Below are 12,354 nucleotides of genomic sequence, written 5' to 3'. Positions count from 1 at the left end.
TCCCCAGAATCAAGCCCAAGTCTTATACACACTATGAGCGACTCGCAGTGGCGCCACGCTACTTGAGCAACTTCTGACAACATTTGTCTATATGAGCCACAGCAACTGTTGGCGACCAGGTGGGCGTGTAAAGCAATGCTACAAAGTTCAACTTTATGCAAATGAAGATTGATTTTCTTGAGTGACAGCCAATAGGAGCACCAGCAGAGCTCACATGATCCTCTCTCAGCTCGCTCAGAGGCTGGTTGTATTCGTGCTGTAAAGACCTAAAAAATCCTACGTTTGCAGCATGTCGCCACCCAGAGAGACAGGCAGCTACAAAGTCGCTGCTAGTGTAAATGAGTCATTACTTGCACCACCAGTTATCTGCACTGCAAAACAGGCTGTAAAATGTACAGTATTACTGGCAATTTTGGTTGTCAGTAATACTGTAAAATTTGAAAGTGCACTGTACTACAATGTGAAACCCAAAAAGTTAATGAAATTTAAACCATTTGAGGAAACTCATTGCAAAACCATTTAAAAGTTCAAAAACTAATCCTAAAGACTACAGTGAACTTAATTCATTTGAGTAAATGAAGCAATTTGAGCACAGTAAAGAAAAGAGAACTCAAATTAATTGAGTACTGTAAAACCCAATAAGTTAGGGCAACTCGAACCGTTTCAGGAAACCAATTTCTACAAATAATTTAAATTAAAAAACTAATCTATGAGTATTGTGAACTTACTCCATATTACTTAAAGTAATGAGGTATTTAATTAACTCATTACTTTCAACACTGAGTTCAAAACTCTTTTCAAATGAGGAGAATTTATAATAATAAATATATAATAAATAACTTTTAGTAAATGGAGTTAACATTCATTTCATTTGATAAAGTTGACTGTTGGGTTTTATAGTGTACAAAACTACAGCACAATTGTAATTGTTGATTTAAAGTGAACTTGCAACCAAAATTGTTAGTAATAGTATACATTTTTACAGCATTTATTTTTTTACAACGTGTGTAATATCATGGTACAGCATTAACAGAATTAGAGAATAGTTCTTAGTCATATAGACCTAGAAAAATTTAACTTTTCATTTTCTGTCAGTTTCACACAATGTAACTTCAGAAGTGTCAGGTGTAAAATTAAACAATTATTGAAACTCTTTTTGAGTGAGATGCTAATAATTTAATCAAATTCAATGTGATTTATTCTAAGCTAAGCTAAAATTTTCAGCTAAAAGGATTCAATAATGGTAAAATTCAACTGATTATACTTTCGAAAAAAGTGCAGCGTTCCTTTAATGACTGGCTGGTGCAGCACAACTTTTAGGCTCAGATCAGCTCCTGGAAACAAGGGTTGTGTTTGAAACTTATAGGCACCAAACTTATTCCCTATCAGGATGTGACTGATGGTAGCATTTGTGCATGCGGAAGCAACTCATTAGTCAGATTTTGGACAGACTCATGCTAACAACGCTAATAATGTACAACAAAGTAGGGCTTTGGTGATAACCGAGTGTATATTTCATACTAACTTCAAAAGTGGATGAATTTGGTCAAAAATGTACATTTATTTATGCAAAGAATGGCCACCAAATACACAGTTACGTTTGCCATATAATTTTGTTCTTGTCAAAATTAGCCTATTTGTCCTGTATCCAACACACCACACAGTAGGAGAACTGATTGCTTGCTTACTGTGTAATCTTCTCAAACCCTATATGTGGCTTTGATGAAATCCTGTAAAATTTTAATTATTTTAACAATACTTCTCAAGTAATGTTAACAAGAATCTACTTTGATATTCTGAAGAAGATCTGAAGAAAGTCTTACTTCTGGAATAATTATTAAAAATATATATTGTTCAAAAATATTATTAATCTCAACAAAATTACAAAATGATTTGTATATTCTAACAGGAGAAAAGGAGCTTTAAAGCATAATTCACAAGTTGCATTCATTATTTAGCACAGTATATTCAAAAAAGTTTAAATGAGATTTTTGAAAAAGGCTGATCCTCTATAAAAGAGGACAGGGTAAAGCAGAGAATCTCAAAGGGGAATCGCTTCAACACTGCAGCTGGAATTGCTCAAATTTTCTTAGTACACAGTGTCTCCAGAGAATTTACCATTAAGGCTCAGTCTGCACTGGACAAACTGTATAAATATCAGATGAGGCCTGCTGATTGAGAACTGCTGACTGGAATAAAGTAAATAGGGATTATCATCTCCACCTGAATCACCGCATTATAGTCAGGCTCATTTGGTTTTTGGCTTCCCAAACGCAATTAATCATATACAACACTAATGATCCTATTCTAAGTATGCCAAGAGATTATTGTCATCACATTTCTCGTCTCACCTTGTACAAGCATAAAATTGTTATCAGAAAAAGTGTCAAATCTGCAAGTCTGCACTCAAAAACAATGTCCAGCCATCCATTTCCATTAGAGGAAGCTTTCTCCACTCTGGTTGTATCTGATGCGATTTCAACAAACATTCAGCTCGGTTGACATCATTTATCCTGTAGAAACTGTTATATGAGGTTAATATGATACATGTAAATTGTCATTTTTACAATATTTTGAAATGTAAATTGCATTTATACCATGTAATATGTGTGTCTGTGTGTGTGAAATCCAAATATAAAAATGTACACCATATGTATATATTTCTATGTATCACATATCATATTTCTGTCTACTTTGTCTATGCCCATTTAGACATTCATTTCAACATTTTGTCCTCATCATTTTATATTTATTTAGTCTTCTTTGTGGCCTCTTCCTTTTATACTTAACAAAATACTAAATGTAAATGTCTGTTTGAATTTGAATTCTGTATTGTCATGTCTGATGCTGTCTGTTCTTGCTTCATTTAGAATCAGAACCAAAAATAATGCAGTAATATGAATAAATAAAATAGTGTTTAATTTTCTTAAGCAGCAGTATTGCACCTCTCAGAGCAGATCTCATTAGGGAGAAAGCTGAGATCCAGCAGTTAAGCTGCAGATCAGCTGCACTCTGCAAAGCATTACCTGTTATGGATTTGTTTTATTAGAAATGAATGAAAAATTTGAAGCAAGGGTCATTTGGGTTTTGTACTGTTGATTTATGCAAAGTGGTACAAACGATGTGTATAACATAAACAGAACCCATGCAGGGGGGGTATATACAGTAGCAAATCACAAGCTAACCCATGAATTAATATGGCTATTTAAAGAAATGCAATGCCAAGGTCCATATTAATATCCCATCATTTTTCTTGCATATTTTTGTTTGTTTATTTATTCAAAAGTGTATCTGTGACACTATAAATTAAATTCCATTACTTCCAAATGGTTAATTAACGAGCAATACTTTTGTTGGATTTAATAAAAATAAAAATACCAATAATAATAATAACTATTATTATTATTTTTTTTATTTATTATTACTTAAGCATTTTCATAAAAGTGCAACTGCTCATTATAGTGTCATGTCAAATCAGACCCAATAAATATATTAACAGATACAGCTTTTTATATGAATAAAGTGTCAATAAATGTTGATATTCACTAAAGTTAAAATTTGTATAATAATTTATTTGGGGGGTCCTAAGAACTAATATTATAACGAATGTTAAGGAATTATGAGCTACTGTAGAGTATTGCATATATAAATTTAAGAAATGTACAAAATTTAAATACTAAATGATCAATTATATCTGAAAACCAAATCCACTATTCTATCCCATTTCTGGACCACTCATTCAATGATAGCCAAAAGCTGCACAATTTTTGGGTAATTTATTGTGCTATACTGGCATCTAGTGGGTATTTTGGTGTGGTGTCAAAAATGTAAGCAACGAAATGTAATTTATAATTTTTAGTAATGCAGTTAGAATTACTAATTACATAATCCAATAGGCTTTATTTATATTACTTTTCTAGCTACTATGAAGAGTAATTGAATACTTAATAAGTAACACTTTAAAGTACCAATTCTCACTATTAACTTGTGGCTTATTAACCGCCTATAATTGGCTGTTTATTTGTATTTAAAGTACATTGCGTGATCTTATTCTACATCCCTAACCCCACCTAATACCTAAAAGCAACTACTACATTAATAACTAATAAGTAGCAAATTTAGAGTTTATTGAGTTAAAATCTTAGAATGTTAATACATTGAAAATAATACTCTTAAAAATCCTTGTAACCGTTTGCATGAGTGAAATTCATGTAAATTCAGCAAATTAAGAAAAATTAACTTGTCAATATCATGTCAAATTTACTTAAAGTTTAATCTAACAATCCTAAATAAATGAAGGTAAATTTGATTGATTATCTTTCATTTTTAATTTATTGATTTATTTAAATTATTCAAGTTGCTAATAGAGCAAAAAAAGAGAGCATTAGTTTATATTACATTAAATCTTTCTTACAAGTTTATCAATTTAAAATAAACAGATGTTACATTATTAAAAAATATATTTCTAGCTTTATTTACATTGATTAGAAAATGATTAATTATTACATTTTGCTATTTTCACTGAGTTCATTTATTACATGAAGTAAATGTATACAAATAAAAAAATTTACTTAGGAAATTCTATGCTTGACATTTAACATTGCACATTAAAAGTACGTTTATTCGATTTTACCACACTCAAAACGTCATCAGCATAATAAGAGTTGTACCTTAAATATAAAGTGTGACTAACTTGAATTAATTCAATACTTCCAATAATCCCTATATATTTTAATTCTTTAAAATTAAGCCAAGCATGGCCTTTTAGTTTTAAAAAAATAAGGCTTTAGAGATGGTTAATACAATGGCATTTTCTCTGCCTTTACTTTAAGTTCCTTTCTTCTGTTGGAACACAAAAACCAGCAACATCCACAGTATATGTCTATTTATTTATTTGTATATACTTTATTTAAAGCTTTTCACATTTCATAGAACAAGTCCCAAACCCATCCCATGGCAGGACAAAATAAACTAATAAACATAAATAAACGCATAAAATGCTATGATAAATACAGAATCACACACCTCCATAAACCATTTATACATGCACATATTTGAAAGAGCCCAATCAAACAGTATAAAGTCAATGGTTACCAGTATTTAAAAATGTTGTGTTTCTTGATCAATTCAAACAAATTTGGAAATATTTGAGACTGAATAAATAGTGAGAAAGGCTTTAAACTATCAATTTAAAAAGAAACGTTGTTTTTTTTCCTCAGTAAAAAAATTGTGTAAACATGCAGGGTAAAATACTTACCTGTCAACATTAGGACTTGAAAATTAGACATACCTGATATTGCTCCAGCTTATGCAGAGTTACGCCTTCTCTCTTTTCTCTATTTTTAAGGTACTTAACTCATTTAGTGAACTTAAGTTACTGTAAATTACTTGCAGATATTGGAAACTGAAGCAACAAATCCAAATAACATATTTTTTTTTCTTTTTTTTTAGACACCAAACACCGCACACAAAGAAAAGCAAAGAAAGGTTTCTAGTCAGACTAACTCCTCCTGTGCCTCCAGGATAGTGTGGGTCATCTCCAACAAGCCTAAAAGAAGAAGCAGGAAGAAAAGACTAGATTACCAAATAAACAACAAGACACCCCCAAACACCTTACATTTATATCTGTAATGTGTTTTTGTGAAATGTTATTTTTTTGGTAATAAAAATAACACAATTTTCTTGTTTGCAATGATTGCTATTTAAATTTTCAAATTGTGATTTTTTTTGTTGAATTGATTTTCTATGAACAACTGACAAGTGAGTATACTGGCAGCATTAATGCAGATGCAGCCAGTGATATCTAAAATAGATGTAAAAAGATGTGTGCTTATTCTTAAAAATGTCAACAAGCCTCATTTATCACTAGCCACCTTTGTTGTCCTCACATGTAATGAAATAAGAAGCAGTTTGAGTATTAACGAGGATTTGTTTAAACCGGTGTTTCCCAAACAACAGTAAACAACTTCCTAAGGAAGACGTGCAAAATAGGATCAGGAAACACTTATTTAAAACAAATGGCATCACAATCAATTAAAAGTCAAATAATTCAATATATAATTCAACTCAATATATTCAATATATTATCATTACAAATGATTTTGTGTATATAAAAAAACAAAAACAGGTGGCGCAGTGGGTAGCACATTCGCCTCACAGCAAGAAGGTTGCTGGTTCGATCCTCAGCTCAGTTGGCATTTCTGTGTGGAGTTTGCATGTTCTCCCTGGGTTTCCTCCGGGTGCTCCGGTTTCCCCCACAGTCCAAAGACATGCGGTACAGGTGAATTGGGTAGGCTAAATTGTCCGTAGTGTGTGTGTGTGTGTGTGTATATGTTTCCCAGAGATGGGTTGCGGCTGGAAGGGCATCCGCTGCGTAAAAAAACTTGTTGAATAATTGGCAGTTCATTCCACTGTGGTGACCCCAGAATTAATAAAGGGACTAAGCTGACAACAAACTGAATGAATGAATGAAAAAAACAAAATAATTTTATAATATATTTTTTATTCTTTTTTCATGTGCACTGATTTGTAGATGTAGATGGAACAAAGATTGCTAGACTGGGTCAGTGACAAAGAGCGTGGCCTAAAACCAGTTATGATCCAGAATCTCAACCAGATCTATTCTTTCTGCTGGTTCTCTCTGCAGGCAGGAGCACATCAGGCTGCAGCACTCTGTGCAGATAGAATACAGAGAAACACTGGTTATCACCTCAAACTTCATTCCTGCTCATTTACACCTATTCTAAACTTACAGATTTACAAACTAATCTTGTATTATCTGCAAGGCTGCACAGTCCTGTTTCTTTCTTTAATTTTTTGTTAGATTTAGAAGAATTGGACATTGTTGTTGTAAGATCTCACCTTCAGACAAGCCAGACTTGGACCAAATGTTAAGGTTGATGAGGTTATGGTCATGGGTATCAGGAAATCTCCCACACACAAGGGAAAACAGAAGCACCCCTAATGAATATACTGTGGCCGGCTCCCCGTGGTATTTTCCTGTTGTTTTAAATTCAGGTGGACAGTACATTTGTGTTCCTGTAAGAAGTAGTAGATTTACACGTAAAAACAATGGTCATGATTTTAACATTCAAAAAACTGTGAAAATGCTACAGTAAAATCTATAAACTGGTTTATAGTAAGTTTCCTTGATTTTCCAAGAATTGGCTTGTGTTTTTTATTTTTTTAGGGATGTTTATTAGAGTTTTATGTTTTATCTAATGGAATTTTTTTTGGAAAAGCTGTTCATCATGTGACTTTCTCATCTCCACATTTAATTGTTTTTTTTCAATGTAGATGTTAGTGCTTCAAATCATTAGTGCATTCACACTATGAATTAAGAAAATATGCTATTTTACTTAGAAATCTGAGTGATTTAAGTTCTAATTGTTTAGCACATACCCATAAAAGTTGTATATTCTGCACTTTGAAGAAGATCGCCACTGCCGAAGTCAATGAGTTTGACCTCTAGTGTGTCCCTGTTTATAAGGAAGTCCTCCTGTTTAATGTCCCTGTGGAATACACCACGTTGGCAGCTAACGTATGCGGCTGTTATTGCCTGCCACATGACAAGCCGTGCAAGTTCTTCATCGAGTCTGCCTCCGTGGGTCTGGACAAAATTGAAGAGGTCCTTGCAGGGATCAGGCCGCTCCAGAACCATGATATAATAGTCCCCCTTATCATTCCAGTCCAGCAGCTGAATAATTTGGGGGATTCTTGTGCCTTCATTTGCTAGAATTTAAAGGGCAACCTCCATCGGGAGACAACCATCAGACCATGGCTAAGAGAAAGACAAGTTTGATAATGATTAAATAAAGGTTATATTTTCAAATATTAATAAAATGCACCATAACATAGAAACCACACTCTACTTACATTGTTAATGTATTCAAGGTGCTCTGTTTTCTTGATCATTTTCACAGCCACCTGCTCAACAAACAAAGAAGAGGAAAATCAATCTACATCCAATTATTAATCCCTAAATCATTTATTAATCATAATTATCAATAACAGGTATATATAAACTCCAAACATTAGTTTAAAATCATGTAGATTACATTTGGTTCATCTGACAGTTTAAAAACGTAATTTTCTTACTGGACAAAGCATACATTATGAAGACTTGCAACAGGTATGACAAGGATGAACAAATCCTCAGGTCATTGAACAGGCTTAAATTCAATTTTAAGAATTAAAAAAATCAAACCTTATATTGATCTTTCACATGCCGGCCTTCGTAAACAGCTCCAAAACCTCCTTGACCAAGCAGATTGCCAACTTCATAGTGGTCAAAGAAGTCTGTAAAAGTTAAATAGGGAAATTTGATAAAAATCAGCAATGACATCTTCCATCCAAACTGATGAAAAAATAAATATTGAATAATCTAATAATAATAATAATCTAAATTAATTTAGAGTTCTGATTAGAAGTAAAACTAATTTATTAAAATACATTTAATTCAATACATCAATCATTCTGATCCATGTTATCCTTTGTATCTGGGCAAGGATTATAGAAAGATGGGATGTCCTCACTCATGTCAGGCTGGAAACGAACTGGAGCTTCAACAGCATCAGCACTCCAGCCAGACTGGAAACGAACTGGAGCTTCAACAGCAACAGCGCTTCATTCAGACTGGAAATGAACCAGAGCTTCAACAGCATCAGCGCTCCAGTCAGACTGGAAACAAACTGGAGCTTCAACAGCATCAGCACTCCTTTCAGACTGGAAGCGAACTGGAGCTTCAACGGCATCAGCGCTCCAGTCAGAGTGTAAGTAAACTGGAGCTTAGTTGCCATCAGCGATTCCATCAGACACAATGCTGATTGCAACATCACTGATGCGACTGCATCACCAGCAGCTTCAGGAGCATCACTAATGCAGTCAGACACAATGCTGACTGGAGCTTCATGGGTGAGGATGACTGTAATTAAAATAAATACGTTTTTTGAAAAAACAAAAAAACAAGCAATGACATCATCCATCAAAATGTATTAGAAGTATATAAATGTAACCCTTTTTCCTTTTACCCCTGGACTCCAGATAAAAAGAACCTGATAAAAGGGCCTGAGTTCACAAGATTACTTTTAATATACCCACTGATTGTCAGACTAACCTGAACACGTTTAACTTAGACTATTATTAGTTATGTACTGCACTCACTAATCACTCAAATACCAACAAGAGACAAAATAAGGACCCAAAAACACAATGATTAACTATAAAAATGTATTCAAGGTATTTCACATAAATAAAAAACAATATCAATCAATAATGTAGAAAAATAAAATAAAAGTGTATTATTCACATCTAATAGGTTTATATTCTATGCTCAGATGCAGCACAGAAAGACAAAAATCACTTAAGGAATACCAAAATACTGAAAATATGACAATAAACCAATGCGTTTTTCTTATTATTAAACTAAACACAGTAATTTGTATATGCTTGTTCCCTTGTGTTTTTATAAATTAAAATCTCTTCCTAAAGCTATCTCTCTATGTATTAAATAGTAAATTCGCTGCTATAAACCAAACACACGAAATAAACAATAGTTTATAACCCTCCCATAAACTTGACTTTAACAATACAAATGAAATAACGTTACTGTTATAACAGAATTTGAAAGAAAAACCTTTTGACCAGTCACTTTAGGGCTATGTGGATCCACACTCACACCCTCATACACACACACACACACACACACACACACACACACACACACACACACACACACACACATCCCACCCCGTTGCAGGCCTGATGTGCAGCTTGAGTTCGTTGTGGCCCAGAAACAAACAAATGGCCCCTTCGCTCAACCGAGCAAACAAAATAAAGTTACCTTAATTATCAGATGAGAAAACGAGGCTCACGCAGGTGTAACCTGAAACCATCCAACGCCAAACTCGCTGTCCAACGATGCTCGCAGACTGGTTGAGCCCACGACACTCACTGCTGTTAGATGAGCTTCTGCTCCCCGTGATGCTTCCAGCAAGTTCGTTATCCAGTTCACATCCAGTTTTCAGTTTGTAAGGGTTTCGAACCAATTTTAGTGAGTAAAGTCCTGTGAAGAACTTTCCTTATGCAAAAAGACAACTCAAACTGTTTCTCACTCACTCCACAAGTCAGATCTTCTTTCAGTTTCTTTATAGTAACGTGTGTGTGCTGCTAAACACTTTAAATATGAACTTAAAAGGAATATAACAGACTTTATGGTCTAAAATCTACAAACTTCCCGATCACTCACGCACTGCGTGTGACTTTTTTTTCCCTCTCTCCCGGTTCTTCTTTTTTCTCCCGCCCCTACTTCACACCCGATTGGAGGAGCAAAAACACACTCTCTAATTCACCCAATCAGATAACAGCATTCCCACTACACCTGTGTCATCTCAACCAAGCTTGCTGAATACCCTCTCACGTATTTCTTAAAGGAACCAGGGGCGCCCCCAAGGGGTGGCCAGGGGTGGCCACGGCCACCCTTGTGTAAACTCTGGCCACCCCTGTGGTCACCCCAATATTATAGTTGCTGATATTATTAATTTAAATGTATTTACTTAAATTCACAATACTTCAATAAAAAAATGAATAAATAAAATGCAGCCACTAAATTATTGTGGATTGATCAGCGCCACTGACGAAGCTGATTCACTGAGATTGCACACTTTTTATTAAGAAATTATTATTTTTGAAATGAGAAAGTTGTGTTTCATCTGATTGAAAACCACAAATCCAAAATAAATAACTAGATGCATTTTGAAATCTGCTTTTCAAAATTTTGTTGGGTTTTGTTTGGTTTATTAATTCATTCATTAATCATATTCATTATTCATAATTCATTAATGTTAGACATGGCATATGTTGTATGTTGTACAAGAAATAACTTACCTGAAAGAGGTTTTAGACTAAATATTGATTTTTATTTGGTTTGCACTTGTACTTGCGGAATAAATTACAATATTTCAAGAGTAATTATTGGAATTCATTAAAACCAAAAACAAAAATATAACATTACTCTTTATTCACAATATATACACAATTCATATTTTTTTGTGTGCCACCACAAGATTTGTTGTGGCCTTACTTGGCCACCCCTAAGAAAATTTTCTGGGGGCGCCACTGAAAGGAACATACACATAATTTTGTTTTGGTATCTGCATACACATAAATGGTGTTAATACAACAGGGTTACATAAAGTAAAATGTAGCTTATATTAAACAAAAACATTTTGTCAGAGGAAAATGATTTGGACATATTATAAAAGATGAAACTGTTCTGTTTTTTATGTTGTGTACCTGAGCAAAGATCCACACCCACAGCAGAACTCAGATGTTGCTGAAGAGACGCTGTACATTGTTGCACTGGTGGTGTTACAGTGTCAACATTACAGCAGCATGCTGCTTGGAGTAGCTTCCAAAAGCTCCTTTTCTTTCTGGATTTCTTCTCCTTTCTGCTTGCAGCTTCTCGAGAAAAGTGAAATCAATCATAAGTATAATGAATATAAAACACAAATGAAAATAACTTATTTGTGCCTATTACTACAGCTACAACAGCTATAAACTATGAAGTGGTTGCTTGTTTTTGACAGGTCTGTCTGTGCATACATTTCAGTCTATGTCACATATGCAAAATGCCAAAAAATTATCTGCAATGAAATATGAAATATTAACACTTTAAAGCAATTTTCACAGAATGTTAGCAAACTGTATTGTTTAACAAATATTTCAAAATACATTTAACATTCCTGTACAACCTAAACACAATAGACAGGATGAATTGACATAAATGCAAATTCACTCTCTTCCAGTAGTTAGCACTTATAGCACAGCAGAAAGTACAATATGTAATTGATTAGTGATTAGGGGAAACAAAGCAGCTGGGAATGGAATTTCATATACATTATAGAGTTTAACCTCTTCGGAACCTGTGTTCATTACAATAGAAATCACATGTAAGCCCGTGTTTTTGTGGTTCCTGAGCATTTAATCTAAATTCGGCATGTTGTAATTTGAACAAGAACCACTACACTGAAAAGCAGCATGGCGTCACTTCACTCCAGACACAGACATAAGCCACATTTACAATGTTTTCATTCAGATTTGTTGTTATGTTTGCCAATATTTCATAGATTTTATGTAAAAAAAGAGGGATTGCACTCACTAATTAAAGTTTAAAATCTTTTGTAGCATTGCAAGCTTTAGATCAGATTTTTTTCAAATAAGTCTGTCCATTAGGATGTACAATGTTTTCAAGATCTGCTACTGAAAGTAAATCTCCTGTAATGCTGACAGATTTTTTTTATATAAAAACTATAAAGATGCACTAATTCATTGCTGAATAATACATTCTGAATTTCA

The 12,354-nt window shown here is 33.7% G+C and overlaps 1 protein-coding gene across 1 annotated transcript; it reads right to left on the bottom strand.

Moving 5' to 3' along the window:
- Positions 1-6,485: 6,485 nt before the first annotated feature.
- Positions 6,486-11,457, bottom strand: LOC103911238 (serine/threonine-protein kinase pim-1). Its single transcript, XM_087257489.1, is given in 7 exon segments — positions 6,486-6,672; positions 6,862-7,038; positions 7,402-7,780; positions 7,876-7,926; positions 8,207-8,298; positions 8,535-8,923; positions 11,293-11,457. Coding segments are annotated over 6 exon segments (792 nt in total). The 5' UTR covers positions 8,539-8,923; positions 11,293-11,457; the 3' UTR covers positions 6,486-6,583.
- Between the last annotated feature and the right edge of the window lie 897 nt (positions 11,458-12,354).

The sequence above is a fragment of the Danio rerio genome, chromosome 6 (genome assembly GCF_052040795.2).
Source record: "Danio rerio strain M-AB ecotype USA chromosome 6, GRCz13ab, whole genome shotgun sequence".
Taxonomy (NCBI): Eukaryota; Metazoa; Chordata; class Actinopteri; order Cypriniformes; family Danionidae; genus Danio; species Danio rerio.
This window is presented reverse-complemented; position numbering and strand designations above follow the sequence as displayed.